The sequence below is a fragment of the Phascolarctos cinereus genome, unplaced genomic scaffold (genome assembly GCF_003287225.1).
Source record: "Phascolarctos cinereus isolate Bilbo 61053 unplaced genomic scaffold, phaCin_HiC Scaffold_2;HRSCAF=192, whole genome shotgun sequence".
NCBI lineage: Eukaryota > Metazoa > Chordata > Mammalia > Diprotodontia > Phascolarctidae > Phascolarctos > Phascolarctos cinereus.
Genome location: NW_027555625.1, coordinates 51,994,400 through 52,019,983, shown reverse-complemented (window position 1 = coordinate 52,019,983; position 25,584 = coordinate 51,994,400). Strand labels below are relative to the sequence as shown.

The 25,584-nt window shown below is 47.3% G+C and overlaps 1 protein-coding gene across 1 annotated transcript; it reads right to left on the bottom strand.

Moving 5' to 3' along the window:
• Window positions 1-7,503: 7,503 nt before the first annotated feature.
• On the bottom strand, window positions 7,504-25,565 carry RNF166 (ring finger protein 166). The gene is made up of 6 exons (XM_020989166.2): window positions 25,238-25,565; window positions 15,931-16,087; window positions 13,687-13,799; window positions 12,191-12,305; window positions 9,106-9,213; window positions 7,504-7,683 (listed from the first exon to the last, which is right to left on the bottom strand). Exons 1-6 carry the CDS (start codon window positions 25,429-25,431, stop codon window positions 7,618-7,620), a joined length of 753 nt encoding a protein of 250 aa, XP_020844825.2. The 5' UTR covers window positions 25,432-25,565; the 3' UTR covers window positions 7,504-7,617.
• Between the last annotated feature and the right edge of the window lie 19 nt (window positions 25,566-25,584).

The following is a 25,584-nucleotide window of genomic DNA, read 5'->3' as shown; positions in this document are numbered from 1 at the left end:
CTGGACATCCAAGTAGCCTTTTGAGTATTGTACTACTCACCTCCTGGTGTGAGGAAGGGGCTAGAAAAGGTGTCCTAAAAATTGTCTGCTTACCCAACCTTGGCCTGATTACCATGGCAGGTGGGGATCCCACCCTGTAGTCAAAACACAAAAAAACTGTACAAAAACATCTGCAAAGACAATTCCACTCACCATTGATCTTTCTATTTTTTAAACAACGCCAGATGGTTTTGATGACTGTTGTTTTATTCATTTATTAATTTGTTTTTATTTTCTTCCTTTCCCTCCCTAAGTTTGGTAAGCAATTTGTTATAGGTTATATATGTGCAATCATGTAAAACATTTCCATGTTAATGATCAATGTTTTATAATATGTTTTGAGGTCTGGAAGAGCTATTTCCCCTTTATCCTGATTTCATCATTTCCTTTAATATTCTAGATCTTTTGTTTATCCAAATGATTTTTGTTAATGTTTTATCAAGTTCTATAAAATGTCTGCTTAGGAATTTGATTGGTCTACCATTAAAAATCTAAGTTAATTTTGGTAGTATTGTCACTTTTATTATATTGGCTCAGCCTAGCCAAGAGCACTGAATATTCCTCTAGCTATTTGAGTCGTTCTTTATTTCTTTAATGATATTCTTAATTGACTCTATGCTAGTCTTTCATTTGCTTTGGTTTGGGTAGGTCAATTCTCAAATATTTTATACAATTTGTAACTATTTGGAATGGGATTCCCTTTCTGTTTTTGCTTCTCAGGTTTTGTTATTTTTATGTAGAAATGCTATTGACTTTTGAGTCTATTTTGTAGCCTGTAACTTTGTTGAACCTATTGTGTTGATTAGTATTTTTGCTGACTCTAGGATTTTTCAAGTATATCATCAGTTGAGATAGTTTTATCTCCGTTTACCTATTTTTATGCCTTTAATTTCTTTCTCTTTGTCTTATCGCTGTTGCTAATATTTCCAGAACTGTATCAAATAATAGTGAGGAGAGTAGGTATCTGTGCTTCACTCCCATATTTATTGGAAAAGATTCTAGTGTATCCTCATTGCATATGATGCTTGCTTTGGGCTTTAGGTAGGCGCTTTTCTATGACACTAAAAAAGGTTCTTCTATGCCTATACCTTGTAGGGTTTTTAAGCACGAAAGATAGTTATGCTTTGTCAAGGGTCCCCCTGCCCCCAGCATCTGTTGGCATGACCACGTGGTTTTGAATGTTCTGGTTTTTCATATGATTATGTTGATTGTTTTCCTAATGTTAAGTCATTCTTGCCTCCCTGGTATAAATTCTACTTGGTCATAATGGATTATTTCTTTGATAAATCACTGTAGTATGTTTGACAGGATTTTGTTTAAAAATAGAGTCAATATTCATGAATAATAGTGGCTTATAGTTTTCCTTCTATGTTTACATTTCTCCAGTTTAGGTATTAGAACTATATTTGTTACATAAAATGGATCTGATGGGGCGCTTTCTTTCTCAGTTTTTGAGTATGATACCAATTTTTCTTTAAAACTTTGCTAGAATTCTTCTAAGAATGCATCAGGACCAGTTTTTCTTTGGCATTTCCTTTACAGCTATATATATTTCCTCTTCTGACACTTACTAAAGATGTCTGTCTGGTCTTGCTAGTTTGGGCATTTTGTATTTGAAGGCATTCCTCTCTTTTGTGTTCTCCATTTTGTTAGCACATAACTATATAAATTCTGATTATTCTTTTTGTTCTTCTGGTTTTGAGATTTCACCTTGCTCATTTACTATTTTGTTGATTTAATTTCGTGTTCTCTTCTTTTTAATCAGAGTAGCTCAAGGTTCATCAATTTTATTAGTCTTTTCAAAGAGCAGCTTTTAGTTTTGTAATTTTTTTTTAGTTTTAAATTTAGCTGCTTCTCCAATTTTTAATATCTCCTCTTCTGTGCTTTTTAAAGATTTGCTTATTTGTTGATTTTCTAATTTTTAAAAATGTATATTCAGTTCAATTAATCCTCTTTTTCTATTCTGTTAATGTATGTTTATAGGGATGTAATTTTTTCCAAGGACTGCTTTAGTTGAATGCAAGAAATTTTGGTATGCTGTCTCAATGGTATAATTTTCTTTCACAGAATTATTAGTTGTTACTGTGATTTGTTCTTTGACCTGCTCTTTAGTTAGGATTTTATTGACTTCACATGGGTCTGTCTTTTCTTTGTGGCCCCTGAACCGATGACTATTTTTATTGTGTCATGGTTTGTAAAGGATGTATTTACTATTTCTGCCTTTTTACATTTTTGCAATCTCTCTGTGTATAGTCAATTTTTGTAAAAGTTTCATGTGGTGTTGAGAAGTATGTATTTCTTTTACCATCCCATTTTACCGTGCCATTAGTTTTTTAGCTTGTTTCTCCAGCAATTTGTTTAGTTCCAGATTTTCTCTTTTGTTTATCTTTGTTAGACTTATTCAAAATTGAGAGGGGGATATTGAAATCTCCTGTCACTGTTGTGCTACTGTCTATATCTTCTTGTAGCTCAACTAATGTTTCCTTTATGAATTTGGGTGCTAACACATTTGGAGTGTGTAAATTTGTCTTCCCTTTAGCACAGTTTCCTTGTTTATCCCTTTTAATTTTTTAATTTTAGTTTTGTCAGATAGCATGATTACAACTCCTGCTTTTTTTGATTCACGTGATGCAAAACACAATTTTTCCATCCTTAGTTTTGTGTATGTCTGATTTTTTAAAAAACGTATTTCTTGTAAGCAAGATTGTAGGGTTTTGTTTTCTTATTCAAACTATCATTCGTGGGGCAGCTAGGTGGCGCAGTGGATAGAGCACCAGCCCTGAAGTCAGGACCTGAGTTCACATCCAGCCACAGACCAAACACTTGACACGCTTACTAGCTGTGTGACCCTGGGCAAGTCACTTAACCCCAATTGCCTGAAAAAAGAAAGTGGACAAACTATCATTCTTTTTCATTTTATTGGATTGTTTAATCCATCCACATTTAAAGTTATGAGTTTGGTTTATATTTCCACCTATTTGTCTGTAATACTCGATTTTTTTCAAGTTAGGATCCCCCCCCCCCTTTTGCCTTATTTCCACTGACTCTCTTCCCCTCATCTGATTCCTCCCTCCTGTTTGTTAGCATTTTCCCTTTGGGGTTTTGCTTATTACTTCCTTTTTATTTTCTGCTTTTATCTGGTTAATTCTTTTCTCCTCTCCTTTTTTCTTTCTCAGTCAAGTAGATTTCTCCTTCCCCTCTCCTTCAACTAATCCTATTCACTAGGATATATATGGATACACACACACATCTATAGAGGATGCTATGTCATGGTAGTACTCATCAAACCCCCCCACCTCCATTCCTGATTATGTAGCCCAACACTGATCTATACCCTTCCCCTCATTACCTTCTTTTCCTCATTTAACTAAAAATCTTTCTGAGCCCATGCCCTCCCACTCCTCCAGATGCTAGTTACCCCTAAGAGTTCCAATTCTACCTCCCTTATGAGATAAGACAAGTGTCTTTCTGGAACCAAATCCCCCAAACTCCACCTGCACAATGTCCCCATCACCTTTCACGGAACATCTCTCTTCATCCATAGGAATATTCATCAGTGAAACCCACTCCCACCCCAAAGCAAGGCCTCCCTTCATCTCTACCTTTTCCAATTCTCACCCCCTTCTTCCAGGCTTTTCTTTTCCTGAGACCATAGGAATCACCTTCTTCTCATTGCTAGTCCTTGGTTTGACCAAGCACATCACATTCCCCTCCAACCCTCTGCTCTCCTCCCTCCCTTTCATGAACCATCATCCCATTTTGTAATGCAGTCCCACAAAAACAAACAAACAAAAAAAGATTCACTTGTAGGTGGGGTATTGGCAGGTTCTGTCCATAATGCCCCGAGGCTTGCCTCTTCACTCTAAGCTCCACCTGACTTCCATCTTTATGTACATTTAGACAGTCTCTTACTGGTTTCTCAGACGTCACTCGGTAGTTATCGCTGTCCTAGCATGTGGCATTCATTTACCATTCCCGCCTTTTGGCCATCTAGGGTATTTAAGAAGCATTCTCTTCAGGCCCGGCTTTATTTCAAAGAACATTATTTCAAATGCCTCTTTATTATTGAAAATCCATCTTTCTTCACTTACAATGAAGCTCAAATTTGCCACTTCATTATTCCGTCCTCTCCCAAGTCTTCTTGTGTGCTCAGAAGTCTTTCATTACTTGAATTTTCCTTCCTTTGCATTAGACAGCCTTTTCTCCCAGATTGCTTGTAGAACTTGTTTCAAAACTGAATTGGTAAATTTAACCAGTTAGTGGCCTTGGTTTGTCAGTACTTCGTTTTCCTGGAGGCAACCTATTACTTCTTTTGATTGACATTTCATTTTCTGTTTAGAACTTCTGGGCAGTTCTCTTATTTTCTGCTTTCTGGTGAGTTTTCTGTCCTTTCACAATCTTTCTGGGAAACCTAGAGCAAAGTTTTGCTTGGATGGTGAGCATTTTTACTTTTAATGTTATGGGTTTGGTTTCTGCTTCTCTTTTGTCCATTAACATCGTTGTGCAGGCCTTTATCCTGCTCATAATTTTCGTTTCCTTTTAAACTACTCAGGAACAGTGTTTACTTCATGTTTCCTTCAAATTCCACAGGGTCTGCTATCTCAACTTTTAGACTCTTTCCCTTTGTTTTGTGGTATTTAGTCATAGAAGACCAAACTAATTTACTAGATCAGAGGTTGTAATTCTTCCTGCTATTAATGTTTTCCCTATTAACTTACCTGCTTATGTTCAAAGTCTTGAGTTTTCTTCTTCCTGAGATCTTAATTTCAGTCTTTCACCCTCTCCCTATTACTCACTTTCTGAACCCTTCCTTCCCAGCTGATGGTTCCCCTGGGGGATGGATCTCTCAGTCTCAGCCTCTCCTGCGATGGGGAGATTCCTGGTTCACCAGCCTAGCTCTGACCCAAGTGACTCTTGTGGGGACAGACCTGGCCAAAACTGGATGCTGAAATTTTGCCTTGGGGTTTGAGTTCCTCACATGCCTGCCAGCCCCCCAGCCCCATTCCATCTATTCCTTAGTTTTCTAGCCCCACACACCATGCTGATGTTGAGTTGATCTCTGCAGTTTGGGTCTCTGAGGCTTTGGGGGTATACATGAAGCTGAGCTTTATCTACTATGTCTGGCCCTTTCCCCTCTGTCCTGCCAATCTCTTGCACAGATCTTTTGCAGCACAGACTACGGCTCTGTTCTCCCCAACCTATAGCCTGGTAGCTGCAGCCATGTCTGTTACTGGTTGGCTCAGACTCAAAGCTGGAATCAGGAAGTTGTGGGGGTGGTTTTTGCTGCAAGCCTGTGTCAGGCCTTTGGATTGGCTAGTGCAGCCTCACTGCAGTTATGTGGTGGGGGAAGGGGTGCTGAGTCAGCTCTAGGTAGTGATCAGTAAGTACATGGGTTTTTAATCTTTTGGATTCTGGATGTCCTAAATGGTGAAGTCAGACCGATACAAAGAAGTGCTGTTAAACTACATTAGAATCCCTGCAGGCCACACATTAACTTAGAAAACCACCTATCTGGAGTATGACCATAATTAGTTAGCATGTACACCTAGTTCTTAAATCTTTTCAAAGTGCTTCACAAATTTCATCATTTTATCCCCACAACTCCGAGGGACAGATGATATCATCAGCCCCATCTTACAGATGAAGTGATTTGCTGAGGGTCCCATAGCTACTGTGTAAACAGGACTTGAAAACCAGTCTCCCTGAGTCCAAGTCTGGCTTCTTATCCAATGTGCAGCCTAGGTGCTGACTAGTCAGAAAGGACAAGCTGAGGCACATATCCAGTCTTATTCCTCAAAATTTCCAACAGCATTTGGACAGGATTTCTTCTTTGTGCCTGTCACACCCTACCTCATATTAGACTTACACGGACTCTCATTTTTCCACCTTTGATTCACTCCCCGGGCACTTAATAACAATTCATTTTTATACGGTGCTTTAAGGTTTGCAAAGTGGTGTGGAGACAGCCCAGAGAACCATGACCAAATACAGACAGCATTTACAGATGGTGGCTCAGTGTCAGAACTTTCCAAAAGGAAAGGGACAGGCTGCCTTGGGAGGTGTTCTAGAATAAGTGAAAGCCACCTATTCTAAGTGGTATAAAAAGAAATCTTGGCATTACTTAAAATAGGGAATGTCATTCTCCCTCACTCAAGGTCAAAGGTGAGTCTAGATTCTCCAAGATGCTGTCCCCAGATTCCCAAACTGAGGAATAAAACAGCCCTTATCACATCTAGCTGTAGATGCTCTGAAACTTTTTATTTTATTTTTTTAAAAAGACAACAATAATTTATATCATTAAACCAGAAAGCTGAACAACCTTCTTCCCAAACCCCAATGCTGAGCATAAGTACTGGCCACAGAAGATGGTCCATGGCTCCACACTGCTCCCCTTTCCTGGATCTGTGGGATGCTACAGACCCCGAGACCCTGTCCTTCGGTGAGGCTGCCCCCAAGCCTCTGTCTGAGGAGTGAATTCCAGTCATCTCTTTGGAAAGGAGATAAAAAGGGCCCTTCTGGTCTAGTCTTCTCCTAAGCCTGGGAGCAACTCTACTGTTTCCACTGTGTAAAGATCCATCTGGGTCCCAGAACCTGACAATCCCAGCGGCATCACTGCTTGCACAAGAGGCTGGGAGTCTCTTATTAGCAAAAGGTAAACAGACACAACGAAAACCTTAAAAATATAGAAATAATCTAACGAACGTGGCCACCTCAAAATCACACAAGCACGAGTGGAAAGATTCCTCTTAATTCCAGTTTGGGTTCTGGCTTCCCCAGGCTCCGTATCAACCCCCTATGCTGATCCTATAACTAGGTTTGTTTTTGATTTTTTTTAAAAAATATAATTTTTTTTAAATGTTCCATAAAAATACTATTGTTCCTAGTCAAACACAGATATTGCAATATGAAGAAGAGTAACTGCTTTTTCCTCGCTCTATAAAATGTGAAAAGGTTACCACACTGGTTAATATAGAAAAATGCCAGAATCTCTAAGTATCACAAAAGCTGGTGCCAAATGAGCAAGGTGGAAACTTTACTGAATGCCAGATGGTAGGATGGGGCTCTCGTTCAGGTCTTCAGCTAAGTTTCTCTTCCAGTCTCTCCCACCTCTCCACTCCCCTCAGGTCTAACCTGTCTGGATCAGCAGTAACAGTGTTCTTAAGCATGAAAGCCAAACCATTGCTTAGAAAATAAAAGACAACTCGATGCTCCAATGTAGCAGAGCCAGACATTCCTCCCTCTAGGGACCATCTGGGTCTCCAAACACCAAACAAACCAGCTTTACTTTACCCAGAAGAGAGGTGAAAGTCCTCACTTAGACCAAACCTTTGAACTGGTAAAAGGTGCAATCTTTTCCTACCCTCGGGAGGGCACTGAGGATTGGCCCCTGGGGTTGGCCTGCTCTCCCTGTGCAAGGAATAAAGATTCCACCTTATTAAAAAAGGTGCAATTCAAATAAAGGTGACAGGGAGGCCTAACTGCTAGGGAATGCTGAAGAATGAGCAAGCCTCCTGTCCCTCCATGTGGAAAAGGTGACTTCTGACCCCAGATTTGGGTTCAGGCCAGCCAGGGCTGCCTTCAGTTCTCAGAGAGGGACAGTGCCAGGGCAGCCTGAAATGCAGCTTCTTCGTCAATGTTGTAGTCCTGGGGGGAAAAAAAGGATAGGGAACTGACTCAAATATGACAGAAAGTTATGAATAGTTTTCAAAAGAAATGCAAACTATCAGTAGTCACAGAGAAAAACACTGCAGACCACTGTGAGAGAAATGTAAATCCAAACACCACACCCCATCAAACAGAGACAGCAGAGGGCGCAGAAAGCCAGGCACGCTCATACGCTGTTGCTGCAGCTGTGGGTTCTTCCAACTGTTGCAGAAAATAATTCCAAATCTGCTCCGATTCTACTACAGGGCTTGGATACCAAGAAAGATGAAGACAAATCAGGAAAAAGGCAACCACTGACACTGAATCCAGAGGCCAGATAATCACAGGTGCCAAATGGGTCAGGGGAGAACAGGTATACTGGCTACCCTGTAAAAGCCAGGACCCTGACAGTTGTGGAGAGAAGGAATGCAGGCAGGGCTGGGACAGGGAGGGAACAGCTGAGGCTCTCACCCTGGGTCCCCCTCAGCAGGCACCTTATCTGATCCCTGCATTCCTGCTCTAAGGAATCGCCCCCAACCAACACCTTTCCATGGGCAGAATCACACAATCTGGACCAGCTCTTCTAACCCCCACCTAAATACAACAGCTGGTTGCTAGCACCCTGAGAGCACTTTAAGGTCTGCAAAGTGGATCTCCTTTGATGCTCACCACCTCCTATGAGGAGGGTAAGTGACCTGCCCAGGGTCACACAGCCTGAGTCTCTGGATCTCTCTTTTGGTGTCCTGATTCCAGGTCCAGTCCTCCACCCGCTGCAGCACCCAGCTGCCTCTACCACAGTTCATCAAGCCATGACTAGAGAGGCTCCCTCCCCACCATCCGCCCCCAGCCTTCCTCTCCTCAGAAGCTGGACCTGTCCCTCCTAGGCACTGGCAAACCTTCAATGAGAATGGCCCTTTCTGTAACTGGGGGGCCTTTGAAATCTGTCTGGGAAGCCTGACTCACAGCCCTGCAGTCTCATCTCCTTAAGGGCAGCACATGGGTCCCCTGCAGGGGCTCCCCTTTCAACATGCCACGGCTAGTGAGAATATCTAAGGGGGTGAGAAGTTCAGGAGACCACAGGAGGTTATGACTCAGCATCTTAATGAAAATCTGTGGGAAGCTGCCCTTGGCCTGAACTCAGCCCCCTCCCAGAAGCCAAAGGGATTGGTGGCCTTTTAAGGTTCCTGACACGCCCTCTAGTGGCCATGAGGGCCAGAGCAGGGCCAGGCCACTTGTGACCGCTTGGTCAGAGGCTGGTCTATCCCTGGACCTCTCTGGCTTCCTTTTAGCTTCTCCGGGAAGCCTTGGCCAGCCTGTCTTGGTTCTAAGGCTCTCCAGACTCTGCTAACCTTCTTGTTTATCCTGTCTGCGTGCATTTGTTTGTCTTTTGCCTCTTTTTGTATCCCAGCGCCTGGCACTCACCACAAAGGTGTCATAGGAGAATTTGTGTCGATGGAGGAGGTGCTGCAGGAAGTTGGCGCTTTTGTAGCTGGGGTCACCCCAGGGCATGGCTGAACAGATGGGGCAGACCTGCAACACAGATGGCACCAGAGCTGAGTGAGGGCCGAGGGCAGGCTGGGGCAGAGCCACCTCCCCGTCCCCGTCCCTCCTCTGAGAAGCAGGACCTTTTAGTTCTGGGTAAGCCTGTGCCTAATCACACCCCAGTGCCAGCTGGGCAGAGACTCAGAACTGCCTCAGAGTGGTCCCCATGCTCCTCTCCCCCAAATCTGGACAGGCCAACCGATCAGTGAACACCGAGGTAGGCCCGTGTTTGGTGAGCCCAGATGTGCCTCCCCAAAGCCCCCACTCTGCATTCAGCACGGTGCTGGGCACCGTGGATAGGCTTCCACAGAATCCGTCCTGAAGACAACCTCCAGTCCTTTCAGAATAAAGCACGTGTCTACCTGAGGGGAAGGGGGACCTTCACCTCCAACCGAAGGCGGGCTCCCTTCCTTCCCCCAGACCACAACTGCCTTGTCTCACTCCTCTCTCTGATGACTGCCCTTCTCCTCTGGGTCACACGCCACATCGAGCAGGCACTCACTTAGTGTTTGTTGACTGACCACTGACTGACCCAAGGGGCTTTTCCTCGCCTTTACACCAGGATAACCAAGAGGGCAGGACAAAGTTTTCAGAACCTGAGCCAACAGTGCAGGGAGTTTTGTGCCCACAGTGTGGCTGACCACAAACACATTGGCATGCCTTGGTGGGTGAACAATGCTGACGTGGGGAGGCCCAACTTCTGAATCGCTGCTCTTGCTCTCTGAGAACTTTGCATAATGGAATGTTATATCATAGTAATATAACGGAAAGATATCATCCCATCTTTCCCTCTGCCTTACAACCCCTAAACTTAGTCCTTTAAAAAAAGTTTTATTGATGTATTTTCATAGTGTCTGGAATCAAGCATGGCCACTGTACTGATTCTAGTTTTTTTGATGTTAATGTTGTATAGTCCTCCTCAGACTCTCCACCCCTCAACCCCCGTCATTTCCCAGGCTGACACCTCTGCCCGCACTACACCCATGGTCCTTTTCCTATCTTGGGCTTTTGGGGAATGAGCTCAATCTCAAACTACGCTCTACACTCTGGCCCTCTGCCCCCTTTTCCAATCAATGACTTTGCCACACCACATCTCATCCTTGGATTATTCCCTACTATCTGCTGCCTTTTCTCCTGTTTTCAGCCTGCTAAAAGAACCACACAATCATGCTGACTGGGTTTCCTATAAGTTCACGTTACACAGTCTCTACCAGGTCCTCCCTCCAGTACAGCATACCTTTTACATCTTCAAAATCAACTCACCACCTTGGCTTTCCCAGACCTTCTCAGCCCTCCTCAAACCTCCCGTAGCTTCTCTGCCCCAGACTCCCAGCTGAGAACCTGGCCTCGTATTTCACTGAAAAACAGACCATTTACGGGAGCTCCCTCTTCTTCCTCTCCCATCACTCAGTTCCTTCTGCTAGACTCCTCTCTCCATCTGCATATCACATGAAGGTATAGCACTTTTCCTTGACAAAGCAAATCTCTCTCATTGCACAAGTGACTCCTGCTGCTTTTCCTCCATCACCCCATATCTTTCAATGACCTCCAATCTTCCCCTGCCTGCCTACAAACATGCCAACGTCTCTCCCATCTTCAAACCTGTCATTTGATCCATCCCAGCCTTGCCAGCTGTTTTTGTAAACCTCTCCTCCCCTCTGTGGCTAAACTTGAAAAATCATCTGCTTTTGATCTCTCCACCTCTTTCCTCTCACTCTCAACTGACGACCACTCTCTCCAAAGGTACCAGTGAGACCTTTCTTCATCGCCATACTGAATGGCCTTTCCTCAGTCCTCATTTTTCTAGAGCTCGTCACTCCTCTGCTCTCCTGGTTCCTTAATACCTGTCTGACTACTCCGGCTCAGTCTCCTTCACTGGGTCTTCTTCCAGGTCATGCCCACTAACTGTGGGGGTCCCCTAATATGGTCCTGGGCCCTCTTCTCCCTCTGTACTATTTCCTTGTTCTCACCAGCTCCCATCTCTATGCAGATGATTCTCAGGTCACTTATCCAGCCCTCACCAATTTCTCTCCTGAACTCGCCTTAAGCTCAACACATCCCAAATGGTGTCTTTTTCCCCAAGACCTCCCTGTCTTAGCAGCAAGGTAACCACCATCCTCCCTGTCACCCAGGCTCACAATGTTGGTTGTCACCCCTGGTTCCTCATTCCTTTTCCTCCCCCCAACCTAATGTGGTGCCAAGTTCTGGTGATGCTCCCTTAGAAACATCTCCCTCCTGACATGACATGACATGACCTTTGGGCAGGCCCTCATCACCCCAGACATGGAGAATTGCCTTTAGCTTCTCCTCACTTCAGCCTTGCCTTCATTCAGTTGTCAAATTGATCTTTAAGTTTAGGTCTGACCACATCACCTATCTCTATTCAAGAAACCCCGGTGACTACCTATTATTTCTTTTCGAAAATTTAAAATTTGGTTAAAAAAATTTTTTTTTAGAATTACCTATTATCTCTATGATAAAAAATAAAATCTCCTTGGTTTTTAAAGGCCTTCGAGACCCAACCCCTTCCTACCCATGGCAGTCTTTTCTTCCCCCTTACTCCACCCCCCGCCCCCATTCCTCTGCAGTCCAGTGTCACTGGCCTCCTTGGTGGTCCCCCATCAGCACCTCTCCTCTGTGCTGGGAAGGCTCTTCTGTGTTCCTGACTCCTATCTCCCTGCAAGTCTCAGCTTAATTCCCAGCAGAAGGGGTAAGAGGCCTGCCCCTGAGAACAGCGCCGGTCTCCCCGTCTATCCGGCCGCAGACCACCCCCCCATCAGACTGGGAGACTGGAGGGCAGGCGTCGTTCCTGCCTCTCTGTATCCCAGTGCTTGGCACGGTGCCTGCCGTGATGCTGGCAGACCCAGGAGGGACGCAGCGCTGTACGCACGCACTGCGCTTCCCCACCACTGGCATGCGTGCAGCTGCCCCCAGCCTGAAGCCCGCTTGGCCCCTGCCCACTCACCACGCGGTTGGGGTCGTTGCGGTGATTCTCCATACAGTGCTTCACCAGCTCCTGCTGGTCCAGGTTGCGGGCTCCACAGTATGGACACACAAAGGTGGATCTGTTTGGGACATTGCTGAGCAGTGGGGAGAAGAGAGGGAGTTAGGGAGCAGAGACAAGAGGGGCAAGGCTGGTATCAGTGATCTCAGAATCAAAGCCAGGAGGGCTTTCAGAGAACCTGTCATACTGTGCCACTGTTTTACAGATGAACTGACTGAGGTCCGAAACATTCAGCAGCTTCCACCGTGTGCAATGGCTATTAGAGAGGGCGGGTCAACACCTGTCCAACTGCCCAGGAGTCGCTTCCTACCTTGGAGCAGGTCTTTGGTGTTGCCCACCTCAAAGATAAATGATGCCACGTGGGTCCAATTCACAAGGGCCTGCTCTCTACTCTGGGCCAGAAAAACCAACGCTGCAGGGCCCTAACCACTCCACCCTCCTCTGCCTTCTTTCCCAGGGCCCTACGCTTTCATTGGGAAGATACAGAGAGAGCTCCCAAACGTCTTCCTTCTGCTTCCAGGGGCTGCTAACGATGCTGACACCATCAGGCAGAAGCCAGGCCTGCCTGTCAGCTGGGGAAGCGCCTCTTCTCTGAAACCCAAAATGGTCACAGCCAGAATCAGCCTGGTCCTGAGGGGCCTCCTCCTCTGGGAGGGCAGATACCCCTGGGAAGCGGTGTTTTTCCCCCCTCCTGCAGCTGAGGCCTCTTGTCCTCTTAAACCATTCATCCATTAGGGGCTTGGCAAGGATTGACCAATAGAAATCTGAGATCTGGTCAAAGAATTTTAGAAAGCAAACAGCTGGGCCCAGCCCACGTTCTAAGAATTCAAAAAGGGAACTCCCACCAGCCCCAAATGGCTGCCCTGACTGAATATTTACTAACAAAGCCCAAATTGCCAAACTTTACTGTTCACTGAAGGACAGCAGCATTTCCTGCGACAGTGCAGCCGTCTCTCTGGCCCTGGAGGCACTGGTCAGTAGAGGACCCAGAATTAAGAATAACTGACAGAGGGCAGCTAGGTGGTGCGGTGGATAGAGCACTGGCCATGGAGTCAGGAGGACCTGAGTTCAAATCTGACCTTAGACACTTGATACTTACTAGCTGTGCGACCCCAGGCAAGTCACTTCACCCCACTGCCTCACAAAAAAAAAAAAAAGAATAACTCATACAACTATTATACTTTAGCTGTGTAAGGGGCTCCCATCACAAAAACCCTATGATGTATGTAGACCAAGTACCACTGTCCCCACATAAAGATGGGCAGACTACGGCTCCCAGTCAAGATACATTTTCTACTCTCAAGGCTTGTTTTTAAGGAAGAGACAAAAAATCAGGTTAAGAATTTAATCCTGCAGATCCTATCACCTCCCTCTTCCTCCTCACCCTTTTCTCCCCCAGGGATCCCAGGGATTCATGTCGTGGAAGGAAAAGGCAATGCCCGTCTGGGGCTGCTTACCTGGGAATGGGCTGGGATGTTGGCACTACTGGGACAAACTTGGGACAGTTGGCCATCTGCTCTTGGACCTTCATGCAGGAAGAAATATGTGACCTCATCTTTGCAAGAGTCACCTAAAAGACAGCAAAGGGCAGACTGAGGTGGAAGGCCTGGTGTGCTACATTCATTCACCAAGACGTGATCTCATGTATACAGGAGCTGCCACTGAGCCAGGATTCATGGTACTCACATACCAGCCAAAAACCACAAGCCTGCAGGAAACTTGGAGCTGTCCACAGTTCTGGTGACTGCCTCTTCTCAGGGAAGAGGGGATAACACCAGGACAAGCGCAGGGAAGAGCAGCTAGCAAGATCAAGGGCTTGGATGAAGGCAGAGCACAGAGGGGATGGAGAAGCACAACTGACGGTTTTAGAAAGGCCAAACAAGCAACCCCTTAAAATGAGACTGAGGCAACTTCAGGACAAAGAAATGAGATCCTGCCAGATACACCCAGTACCAGGTGATAAGGTTGTGTCTGCCCAAAATAGATACAGGTTCAAGGTAAGCTCTTGGGTGAAGCCAACGTGGAGTTATTAAAAAGGGGCAGCTAGGTGGCGCAGTGGATAGAGCACCAGCCCTGGATGCCAAAGGACCTGAGTTCAAATCTGGCCTCAGACACATAACACTCACTAGTTGTGTGACTCTGGGCAAGTCACTTAACCCCAATTGCCTCCTAGTTGGCAAGGGCTGTCTGAGGATACCCAGACAAAAGAAGCTTCCCTGAAGGAGCTGACATTCCTCTGGGGCAGCTCCCACATAAACCCAGAAAGAAGAAGAGAAGCCAGAGAGGACTACCAGTTGGGGGAGGGGTGGAAGGAAGGAAGGCTGCAGAGTGCACGTGGTACCTGAGCTGAGCCTGGAAGGAAGATGAGGATTCCAGGAAGGTATAGTAGAAGAAGCCAAGCATTCCAGGGTGGGGGACAGTTCATGCGAATGCAGAGGCCCAAGGAAGGCCAAGTTCAAGGAATACCAGTAGAAGAGTCTGTGGGCAACACCCATCAGTCAGGTGAGGAATTGAGGCAAATCTAGAGGTAAGTCGGAACCAGAGTGGAGAGGCTCAAATGGCAGAGCCAGGGAACGTGTAGTTTATCGTAGAGACTACAGGGAGTCACTGAAGTCTCTGTGTGTAGGGGGATGACCCGGCTCAGTCCTGAGCCTCAGGAAGACCATTCCGACTCTATCTGGAAGACTGGTGAGGGAAGAGCCAAGGAGCAGGGGGACCAATCAGAAATCAATTTTTTTAATTCATAGAAACCCAGCCAACTAAGCAGATGTGGGAGGGAAGAGAGAGGAAATAGTCAACAGTGGCTACGAGCTGGGCTCCCGGGTGACTGGGTCAGGGCAGATGCCTGGCAGTCAGGAACAGAGCTACCTAATATTTTTTAAGGTTAATCTCATGGAAGGCACTGAGGGCCAGGTACTACCTGAGCAAAATATGCAAAATAGGGCTAACTTGTTTTGACTGTTTTTAGTTCTTCCTTTCCGAGTGCCGCCCCCATCCAGGGTACAGCAGGATGGCCCCAGACCCTTGTCAGGGACCTTCTTCACCCCCACTGTACAGCGCCCATGCAGTGGATGTCCCCCCTCAACCAGAAGGTCGGCCTTTCCTCTCATCCCATCGCCACTCCAATCAATCCTTCTGCTAACATGGCGGGCCTCACTATTCACCCTGGAACTGTTGTCTCCCTTAATTAGAGTGAATTCCTTGAGAACAGATTGCTTGCTTTTCTATGAGTATCCTTAGTTTTCAGCACAGTGCTGGGCACACAGCAGGTGCTTAATACATGCTCTTCCATTCCATGGTGTTCTGTTCCCTTTTAGCCCAAAGATGATTATGGAATTTGAAATCGCATCAGCCCAGGGAGTCATGGGGACAAAATCACACACTACCTCCATAAGGTCAGCTATGACTCCATGAGACTCTCTTCCCTCGCTCCCAGTTCTCCTGAAGCAATCACTGTCACAGACTGATTTCTAGACTGGGTGGTTACCTGGCTAACCTATTCAAGACAATTCACTAGCTCTAGGTAGCTTGACAGGAAAGGGCTTGGTAGAGCCTGAAAAGTATTTCTCATGAGAAACAAAAATCAATACAAAAGACAGTCCACCCACTCATGATGGGAGGTATGCCTTCAAAGGCAGAAACAAAATCCTCTCAAGCAGTGTGCGAGGTCATTCACCACTCCCAAAAGTTGAACACTTTACCTTCTTGCTGCAGCCCCGGCAAGGAGCCTTGTAGGATGACAGCTGCTTTTCCACATTGGAGGCTTTGTCCACTTTCTTTGGGTCAAAGGGCATTCGGCAGAGTGGGCAGAGTGGAGATGGCACCTGGAGACATGGCTGCAAACACTCCCCACAGAATCTACAAAGAAACACAACTCCTGAGCCCTTCAGGGAGCAGGGGAAAGAGGCTTTGCACAGTGTGTCCCAGGTGGCCTTAACGGCTGTTAGCGCCAGACAACGGGGCCTCCGAAAATGGTATGCTGTGGCTCCTGATACATCTCCACCCTCACCCACCTAGTCATTGATGACAACAAGGTAAGAATGAGGCTGCCATGCTCCTTCTGTGTTTATCCTTGATGTCTGGACAAGATTGATTTCTGTTCGTTGGGCAGATGGCACAAAGAGGGATGTCTCTGGATGGCTTAGCCTGAATTATCAAACTGACTGTGTGATCTTGGGGAAATACATTTACCCACTGGCCTCATCTGGTTCACCTGTAAAAGGAGTATGACTGTTACCTGCCTAAATGTGTAAAGATTCTCTTGGGATTTTCTCCAACCTATCTATGAATGCTTAAGTCAACAGTTCAGAGTGTGGGATCCTTGGGGGTCCTGAGACCCTTTCGGAGGGTCCATAAGGATAAACCTATTTTAATAATAAGACATTGTTTACCTAGTAAGAGTCCTTCCTTTTCCAGCTACTTAAGGATGCAAGGTTGGATTTTTAATACTTCAAAATGATATTATCACAATTGACAGAAACAGACATGAAAATCCAGCTATCTCCTAGGTCCTGAGAACAAAAAAAAAATCTTAGAAATGTTGGCCTAAGGAGAAGTTCAACACTGAAGTACCTAAATACTGCCTATCAGACTCTCCCTAACCGTCAACCTCTCCCTCTCTACTGGCTGTTTCCCTAATGCCTATAAACATGGGAACAATGAGGTTTCGCAGTAAACAGAGCACCAGGCTTGGAGTCAGGAAGACCTGAGTTCAAATGTGGCCTCAGGTACCTACTAGCTGTATGACCCTAGACAAGCCATTTAACCTGTTTGCCTCAGTTTCCTTACCTGCAAAATGGGGACAAAAACAGCACCTATCTCCTGGGGTTGTTTTGTGTATCTAATGAGATAAAATTGAAAAAGCACATGGCACAGTGCCTGGCACACAGTAGGTGCTCTTTAAATGTTAGCTATTATTAAAAGCCCTCACTTGGTTCATCCATCCCCAATAGTCACATTTTCTCCCTTTTGTGACTAAATTCCATAACAAAGCCAACCACAATTGGTGCATTCCTTTCCTCTCACTCTCAGCTCTGCAGTCTGACTTCTGATCTCATCATTCCACTCACACTGCTGCCTCCAAAGGTACCAGTGAGACCCTTCTTCATCGCCATATTGATTGGCCTTTCGTCAGCCCTCACTCCTCCTGAGCTCTGAAGCCTCTGACGCTGCTCCTCACCCTCCGCTCTCTCCTGGTTCCCTCCTACCTGTCTGACTACTCCTGCTCAGTCAGTCTCCTTTGCTGGGTCATGCCCACTAACTGCGGGTGTCCCCTAACACTGTCCTGGGCCCTTTTCTCTTCTCCCTTTTACTATTTTCCAGCTCCCACAGGTTCAATAAAAATCTCTATGCAGAAGATTCTCAGGTCACTTATCCAGCCCTCACCAACTTTTCTCTTTACCTCACCTTAAGCTCAACACATCCCAAATGGCATCATGAGCTTTTCCTCTAAGACCTCCCCTCTAACTTCCCTATTAGTGTGAAGGTTGCCACTTTTGATGCCTCAATCTCTTTCACCCCATATCCAAACAGTTCCCAAATCCCGTTGTTCCTGCCTTCATGACATTTCTCATGTGCCCCCTTCTCTCCTCTGACAGGGTCTCATCACCTCCCACCCAGACTGCTGCCAATAGCCGGCTTCCAGTCTCTCCCTACTCCAGTCTCAATGGTCTTCCTTAAACTGAGGTCTGACCATGTCAGCCCCTTAGTCAATGAACTTGGTTTGGCATTCAAAGCCTTGGCTACCTTTCCAGTCTTCTCATACCTTCATCCTCCTCCCTCCTCTTTGCTTGCTGCTCCTAGAGAACAACACCTACCATCTCCTTCCTGGGACTCATCCCTGACCCTCCCCGGCTTCCTTCTGGTCTCAGCCAAAGGCTGCCCTTCCTAGGCCTGTGGCACTGAGATGCCTTCTAACTTGTGCCCCACATTTCTTGTTTGCCAACCCCCCTTAGAGACTGAGCTCCTTGAGGGCAAGGACTGGTTTTTACCTTTCTTTGTATCTTCAGTGCTTAATCCAATGCCTAACACAGCACACTCCATAACCACTTTTCCAACGCACTTATCAATTATGCTCTTGTTAATAAGCAAGTCTTTGTTGTTTAGATATTTCAATCATGTCCTATACTTCATGTCCCTCTTTCAGGGTTTTCTTGGCAGAGATACCAGAATGGTTTGCCATTTCTTTCTCTAGCTCATTTTGCAGATGAGGAAAGAGAGGCAAACAGGGTTCAAGTCACTTGCCCAGTCACACAACTAGTAAATGTCTGAGGCTAGATTTGAACTCAGGCCAGACTCTAGGGCCACTACTCTATCCACTGCACCACTTAGCTGCCCCCATTAATAAGCTCCAGCCCCTCTAATGCTAAGCACAGTACTCTGGGTGGGTAAATGTGCCAACGAGATGCCCCAAGGATCTGTCCAGGGGCCATTTTTATTTTCTCAACAAGTGAGAGAATCCAGCATATTCCAATGCCCCACGACCATTAGGAGAAAGGAGACCTTCAGCTTTGGAATGTATACTGTCTTCCTTTTTTTCTTTCAGACAGAGTTCTCACCCTGTGCATAGAAAAGTTATTCCCAAACAGCGCAGCCATCGGGCAAAGATGTCAGATCCACTGGATAAAAAGAGCCCTAGATGAAGGGTTTGGAAGCCAGTGGCCTAGTCTCAGCTCTGCTTCTAAGCAGTCAACATTTACTACAGAGGCCAGCCTACCTGGCCTCCTCAGCTCCAAAACCAATCCTACATGTCAAAGTTGTAGAAAAAATACTGGATTGTCAGAAGATGGATTAAATACCATTGACAATTACTGTGTGACCACAGGCAAACATGTGACCTTGCTAAGAAACAAGCTTCCTCATCAATAAAATGGAGATGATCATACCTTACCTGTAGTACCCATCTTAGAAAAGCTGTTGCTAACCAAGGTCAGCCTTAAGGTCAAGCTACAGAAAGTGTTTTGCAAACCTTAAAATGCTCCATAAACATCAATTATTATTATTAATTGTGTGGCCATGAAGTCACTTCATCTTGGTTTCTTTCTCTAGGAAATAAGAGGACTAGATTAGATAGTTGAAGTCTCATCTAGCACTAATACCCTCGAGTTCTCCCAACATGTGGGGTGCGGCCCAAACTGGGGAACAAAGTGGTAGGCCACCTAAGCCATTCATGTCACCGCATAATCAGGTCAAAAAAAAAAACCCCAACCAACTAGAAAGATCTCCAGCCTCTCCTACCTCTGTCCACCTCCCTTGCTTCTCCCCCTAAATATTCCTTCCTTCCCAAGGACATGGATATCCAGGATAGCTTTTTCTTCAACAATTCCCAGGAATATCTAATCATGGAGCAAGGGTCAGAATGGATCTGACCCCTCCCCACCCTCAAGAAAGGCTCCACCAGAGAAATCCCAGCAGGGATTTTTAATTTGAAACCACAAAGGAGGAGAGGGGAAGAATGAAGGGTCTACAACACAAGACTGCAGTGCCTCAAATCACCTCATTCTCTCACTCTTTTAAGACTTTAGCAAATGCCAGAGGGAGATAAAATCTCCAAGTTCTGTAGGCCCTGCAGGATGGAGGCAACATTAATATGCACCTAGCTCTAAACATGGGGTTAGTTAGGGAAAGTGGGGCATGAGGCTTGGGAGAAGGTGATAATAGAAGATTAAGATCAAATACTGTCTTTAATTAGTTGGTGGGCTATTCTGCCATGAGGTCTACTGAGGGCTGCGGGGAGGAAGCAGTGATGTGAAGCCTCCTCTCAGTCCACACAGAAGGAAAAGCTGGTCTCCAGATGGCAAACAAGAACAAGCTGTAGTTCCGGGCACCGCTGGCTCTTTCTAAGCAGGAGGCAGTGCTGAGAGGCAGCCTCTGTTTGGACTTGGGAACCTAATTCATCAGCGAGTCTTCTTTGGCACAACTATAATCTCTCTAAGGGCACCTGCATGCTTTTGCACTGCTGGGGCCTGCTGCTAGGTCACCGAGATAGCAAAAGAGGGCTAGGGCCAGAGGCTTGTAACTGCCAGGCAACTGGACCTTGCTTTGGAAGGCTTTTGCATGGACTCTGGGTTTCCAAAAGTCAGGCTTCTCCACTCTTCTCTCCTCCCTACTTTTTCACACATACACCCCTCCAGCTGGTATTTACAAATACTTCCCACTCTATAGAAGCATGTTCATCACTCAGAGAAGGAATAGTTGTTATTTTCACAGGGCAAAGCTCGCAGGCTTGGGGGTGACACCACTTGTCACTTACTTCAGGAGGTGAGGTGAGGCACTGCAGGGGAGATGTGATCGTGGGAGTGTGCACATGGCACACGGCACCCCCCCTCCAAAGTGCCACAAAGAAGCCTCATTCCCCTTCCCAAGCTCCAGCGGCTAGGCCCAGGGCTGGCCCAATTACCTTCGCCAAGGGAAGGCCCTCCCCCCTCCACCACGCTAGCTGGCCAGCCAAAACCAGTCATTTATGGTGAACAAAACATAAGTGGAACCACTGCTCAATCCAAAAAAGAGGAATAGAGAGAAACCAGGCCTAGCTTTCAGCCAGTCAAGGCCATTTATTTTAGAGGAAGAAAATCATGCAATTGGCCTTAAAAAGGTCAAAGTCTGAAGTTCGCTCAGGCCATTTATAAATTAGGGGAAAGGAATAAGCAATTATATCTCACCCACCACGTGCCAGAGACTGTGCTAAGCACTTTAGAAATATTACCTCAAACTGTACAAGGCTAAGAATCAAAACCAATTCAATTCTCTTATTTCAGAGGGATGGGGGGGTGGGGGGAAGAGGCCTCAGGGATCTCCAACGGGCTGGCAGATCTGCCTCCCACTGACAGCTACTTCAACATGTGAGATTCCCTCAGGAGCGAGGCAGCAGAACAAAGCGTCCAAGCTGTGGGTGTTCACGTCTCCTGGCTCCTGATCCAGGTTTCAGGCACTGTCACCTTGATGTTTTCAGATCCAAGAGCATACAATCACGTAGTGATGCTGGCCTATTATATTACAAATTCCCGCCAGAACTCGCCCGGGTCCTGGTGATAAGCGGCTTCTTGGGCTGTATTAATCATCTGAGTGGGGGATCAGGTTAGGCTCTGGTAGAAGAGGCCAAGAGGGGACCAAGCCCTGGGCCAGAATGAGCAGAAGGCCCAGAGAATCCAGGAGGGGGCTTCACAACCAGGGGCCACTCTCCCAGAGAGCAATAAGATGGAATATTCTCAAGATTGTAACATGTAGCCCAAGTGCACAAAGTGCTGGAGTGAATAGATCCAGGCTCAAATCCTGCTTTAGGCACTTAGGAGCTGTGCACTGAAGGGCAAGGGGCTTTACCCTGGAATGGTCAGTTTCCTTATTAGTAAATAGGGCTGATGATATATATTTGCACCACCTAACTCACAGAACTCGCAAATTTAAGAATCTTTGCCAACTACTCAGGGCTTGCTCTGGGATGGGGAGGGTTATCCTAGATTAAAGGTAACCCAAGAGTGCAAAAGCCTGGGGGCAAGACATTTCCTGTTGCCTCAGGCTGTCCAGGTAGGTGTAGCTGCCCCCAGCCGAGCACTGACCTCAGAGCCTTTCCCAGGGTGGAGAGGGTAATTAATACTCAAGCCCACATGACTCACCTCAATTAACCACCCAAAATGGGTCAAATCTGCTACCAGGGCCTTCCTTTCACTGTGAGCTAGCTCACTCCCCCCTCCCTCCCCCCAGGTGATGTCTCCCTCTCTGGCTGGTTGGCTGGGCAGCAGGGAGACCTGGGAGAAGACTCTGCCTGAGGGTTCATTACTGTGCAATGCCAGTGACCCTACCCTGGAAAGGACTGATCCTGACCAAGAGGAAAGATGCCCCCCCTCCCCCGGCACCCACCAAATGCTGAGGGTACAGTCTAGGTTTTGCCAGGGTCATTAGATCGCTAACTATTTCAGTTAATGTTTGATGACAAGACAGCCAGTTAAAGCACCATGTGCCAGGCACTGTGCTAAGTACTGAAGATACAATCAGAAGCAAGCAAGACAGTCCTGGTCCTCAAGACCCTCACAATCCAATGGGGCAAACTATGTACGGGGGAGGGGAGTGGGGCCCAGGAGCCTAGGCATGGGTGGAGCTGGCCTGGAGGTGCACTGGAAGCCTGGAAGGGTGATGAGGTTGGTAACGGTGTGGAGATGGCCTGGAATGTGCCCAGCAGCCCTGGAGGGATCCCAGACTCACAGATCCAGATCACAGGGCCAGCCCCCTAATTAACTGAGAAAACACAAGCCCAGCCTAGAGCCGTGACTTGTACAGAGGGCTGGCTAAAACCCACACCTCTTCCTCCTCCCCTCTTTGCTCTCTTCAGAATTTAATGCCACCTACAGGTCTCCAAACGTCTCCCTCAGCTCTTCAGTCATGGATAATAGCATACACAAACATCTGCTTACTCTCCTATAATTTCCTTGGAGTCTCTGGGATGCTTGCTGATGTTGGGAGGGCCAGATGCCAGCAAGTTTGTGAAATACCTGGACTCTTGAAGGCCCCTCCAAACGTGGATATTTTCACGGAGTTCCCTTATAGCTCTACTTTTACTAATAATTGGGACTGGGCATATTCAGATGCCAGAGTAATATGACATCTGACGAAGGAGCAAAAGGCTGCAAAAGGTGGGGAGAAGTGGGAAGAGAGTGATATAAAAGCCCAAACACTTGACCCCCTGCAAAAGCTGCCTGCTCTAGCCACCAAACCAGACATTACTGGGATTAATCTGAGGGTTAGAAATCAGGTATGGGGCTTTGGTTCTGAGTCAGTGGTGACAATCTCTCTACAAGTGAGATTCAGATTCACCCAAAGACCATGTGAGACTATCAGCTGGGGGCATCTGTGTCCACCAACCAGTTAGTGGGCATGGCAGAGACACTGGAGTAGTCTGCCATGTCCTTCTCAGTGGATTAAGCAAATAGGTTAAGTCACTTGCTCAGGGTCACACAGCTAAGTATCTGAGGCCACATTTGAATTCGAGTCTTCCTGACTCCAAGGTCAGAAGTCTCACCAGTGAGCCACCTAGCTGCCTCCAACAGGGTGCTAGAGATGGGAATATAGATATAGCCTTAGGGTAGCTAACCCTAAGAGTGGTCAATCCAGTACCATTCCCTAACAAAAAGAAATCTACTTTGTGGAAGCCAAGAGATTTATGGGAATGGAGCAGACAAAATGCCCAAGGAAGCTGCAACTGACCTAGCAGGAGCCATTCAAGATAAGGAGAGCATAGAAGGATTTTGTGACTCATTATATCTTTTGTGCTTGTCTGAGCAAGGTGCTGTAGAGATTAAACAAAATAAAACAAAACAGCACTTAATAAAAGGCATGGGTCCCTAGAAAAACTAACTACAAAGCTCTGGGGAAGGAGCTAGGGGTGAGCAATACCTTATATTAGGACTATGAACCTGTGTGGCCAAAGAAATCTATTCTGGAGAGCTGAATGGAAATAAAGTTTCATAGGAGGTAGATCTCTATAGCTTGATATTCTACAGGATCCAGAGTTACTCTCCCCTACCCCAAAAGATGGCTTAATTTGTATTAGGCAGCAGAAGAGATTGGAAATTCATCGACTTTTATCAGTAAGAAAATTTTTCTACACATAGTACCTCTTTAAAGTAGAAACAGAACTGGGAGCTCATAACAAGCAAAGTCAAATCACATGGAATCACACTGAGCAGGCTCTAAATATAGGATCAGAACAAGCTACAACAAAGTTCTTCCCCCAAGGATTTCTAGACTTCGGCAGTACCATATGGAGAAAACACTATATTTAAAAGTAATGCAGTTGCTTCTGAGGGTGTGAGCCAAGATGATCCCCGCACCACTGAAGGCTAAGTCGGAGCATCTATGTGGGAGGGCACCTTGGCTGCCCCCCGCCAAAGGCTATGAGGAGGGGAGCCGAAGGCTCGGGAGCACCGTCCCCACTGCAGCCGCCTTCCTCCGCCTGAGTGGCAGCCACACACCCACTGCCGCAAACAGCCGAGAGCCAGGGAAAACTCAGGCTGCCTCCTTTGTTTTCAAACCCGGCCTGGTGCAAGGCAACAGAGGAAGCATCATCTCTCCTCCTTAGGCATTAAGTAGCTGCTGCGGCTGCTGGGAGGAGGCGTCACACTCTTCACCCCTTATCTAAGCATCAAAGACTGAGACCCGGAAGGAGCCCAGGGGGTCAGCTTGTCCAACCTTTTCCATTTTCCACATGAGCAAACTGAAGTACTGAAAGGGAAATAAACTTGCTCAAGGTCACACAGTGGCAGAAGCAGGTCCTCTGACCCCCAAGCCCGGCGCTCTTTCCCGTGCACGGGGCATGTGCATCTCAATCCTCCCTGGAATATTATCACCTCCCGGTTATCCTGCCTACATCTTGTTTGCACAGAGTCGTTTGCACGCTGTCTCCCTGATCACACTGCGAACTCCGGAAACAGGGAAGAGGGAAGCCACAAGTCGTAGCTGGTGGAAGGAAGGGGGCGGCCCCATAACACCCACGGGGATCCTCCACCGCTACACAAGGAAAACCACCCCCAAACCCCTGCTCTTCCACTCGGGTTGGTCTGGCAAAGACTTCTACGAACGGAGCTCTTTGGGGGAAACAAACTAAGGAGGACCACCGCCAGTGAACCCTCCTGCAGGGTCGGGGAGTTTGCAGCCAGACAAGGGCCCCCTCCCCGTGAATTCTCCATCTGCAGGGAAAGGGGGTGTTACAGCCAGACAAGGGACACCCCCCCTTCTGCAGAGCAGGGGGGCTAACCCCCCCAGCTTCCTCCTCTTTCTCCTGCAGAGCCCCGCCTCCTCCCCGGCAACCCCCCAGGAGGGACAAAGAGTATAGACAACGACTACTACCGGCGCTGGCTCTGCTACAACTCGCTTTTCGGCCCAAGCCGGGGTGGACAAAGCGTCCTCCTCCCGACAGCGCCGAGAGGAAAAGGGAGGGCAGGGGGGCGGCTTTTTACCGCCGCCTCCCGTTTTACGGATGGGGAAACTGAGGCCCCGCCGCCCCCGCCCGGGCCTCACGTGTGTCCGCAGCTGCCGATGGCCACGGGCCGGTGGTAGACCTCCAGGCAGATGGGGCAGCTGTACTGGGCCTCCAGGCCGCTCTCGCCGCCGGCGCCGGGCCCGGCCGGGGGCTGCGGGGCGCTGGCGGGGGCTCCGGCCGGGGGGTGCTGCCGCTGCTGCGCCGACGCCACCAGGCTGCGGAACATGGCCATCGCGGGGCCCGGCCCGCCCCTGCCCGCCGGCCCCGGCACGCCGGCACCGCTCGCTCCCCGTCCGCCGCTCGGGCTTGAGCTCCGACTCCGTCTCGGTCCCGGGCCGGGTCTCCGGCTCCAGCCCGCCCCGCCCCGCGCGTCCTAAGTCATCTC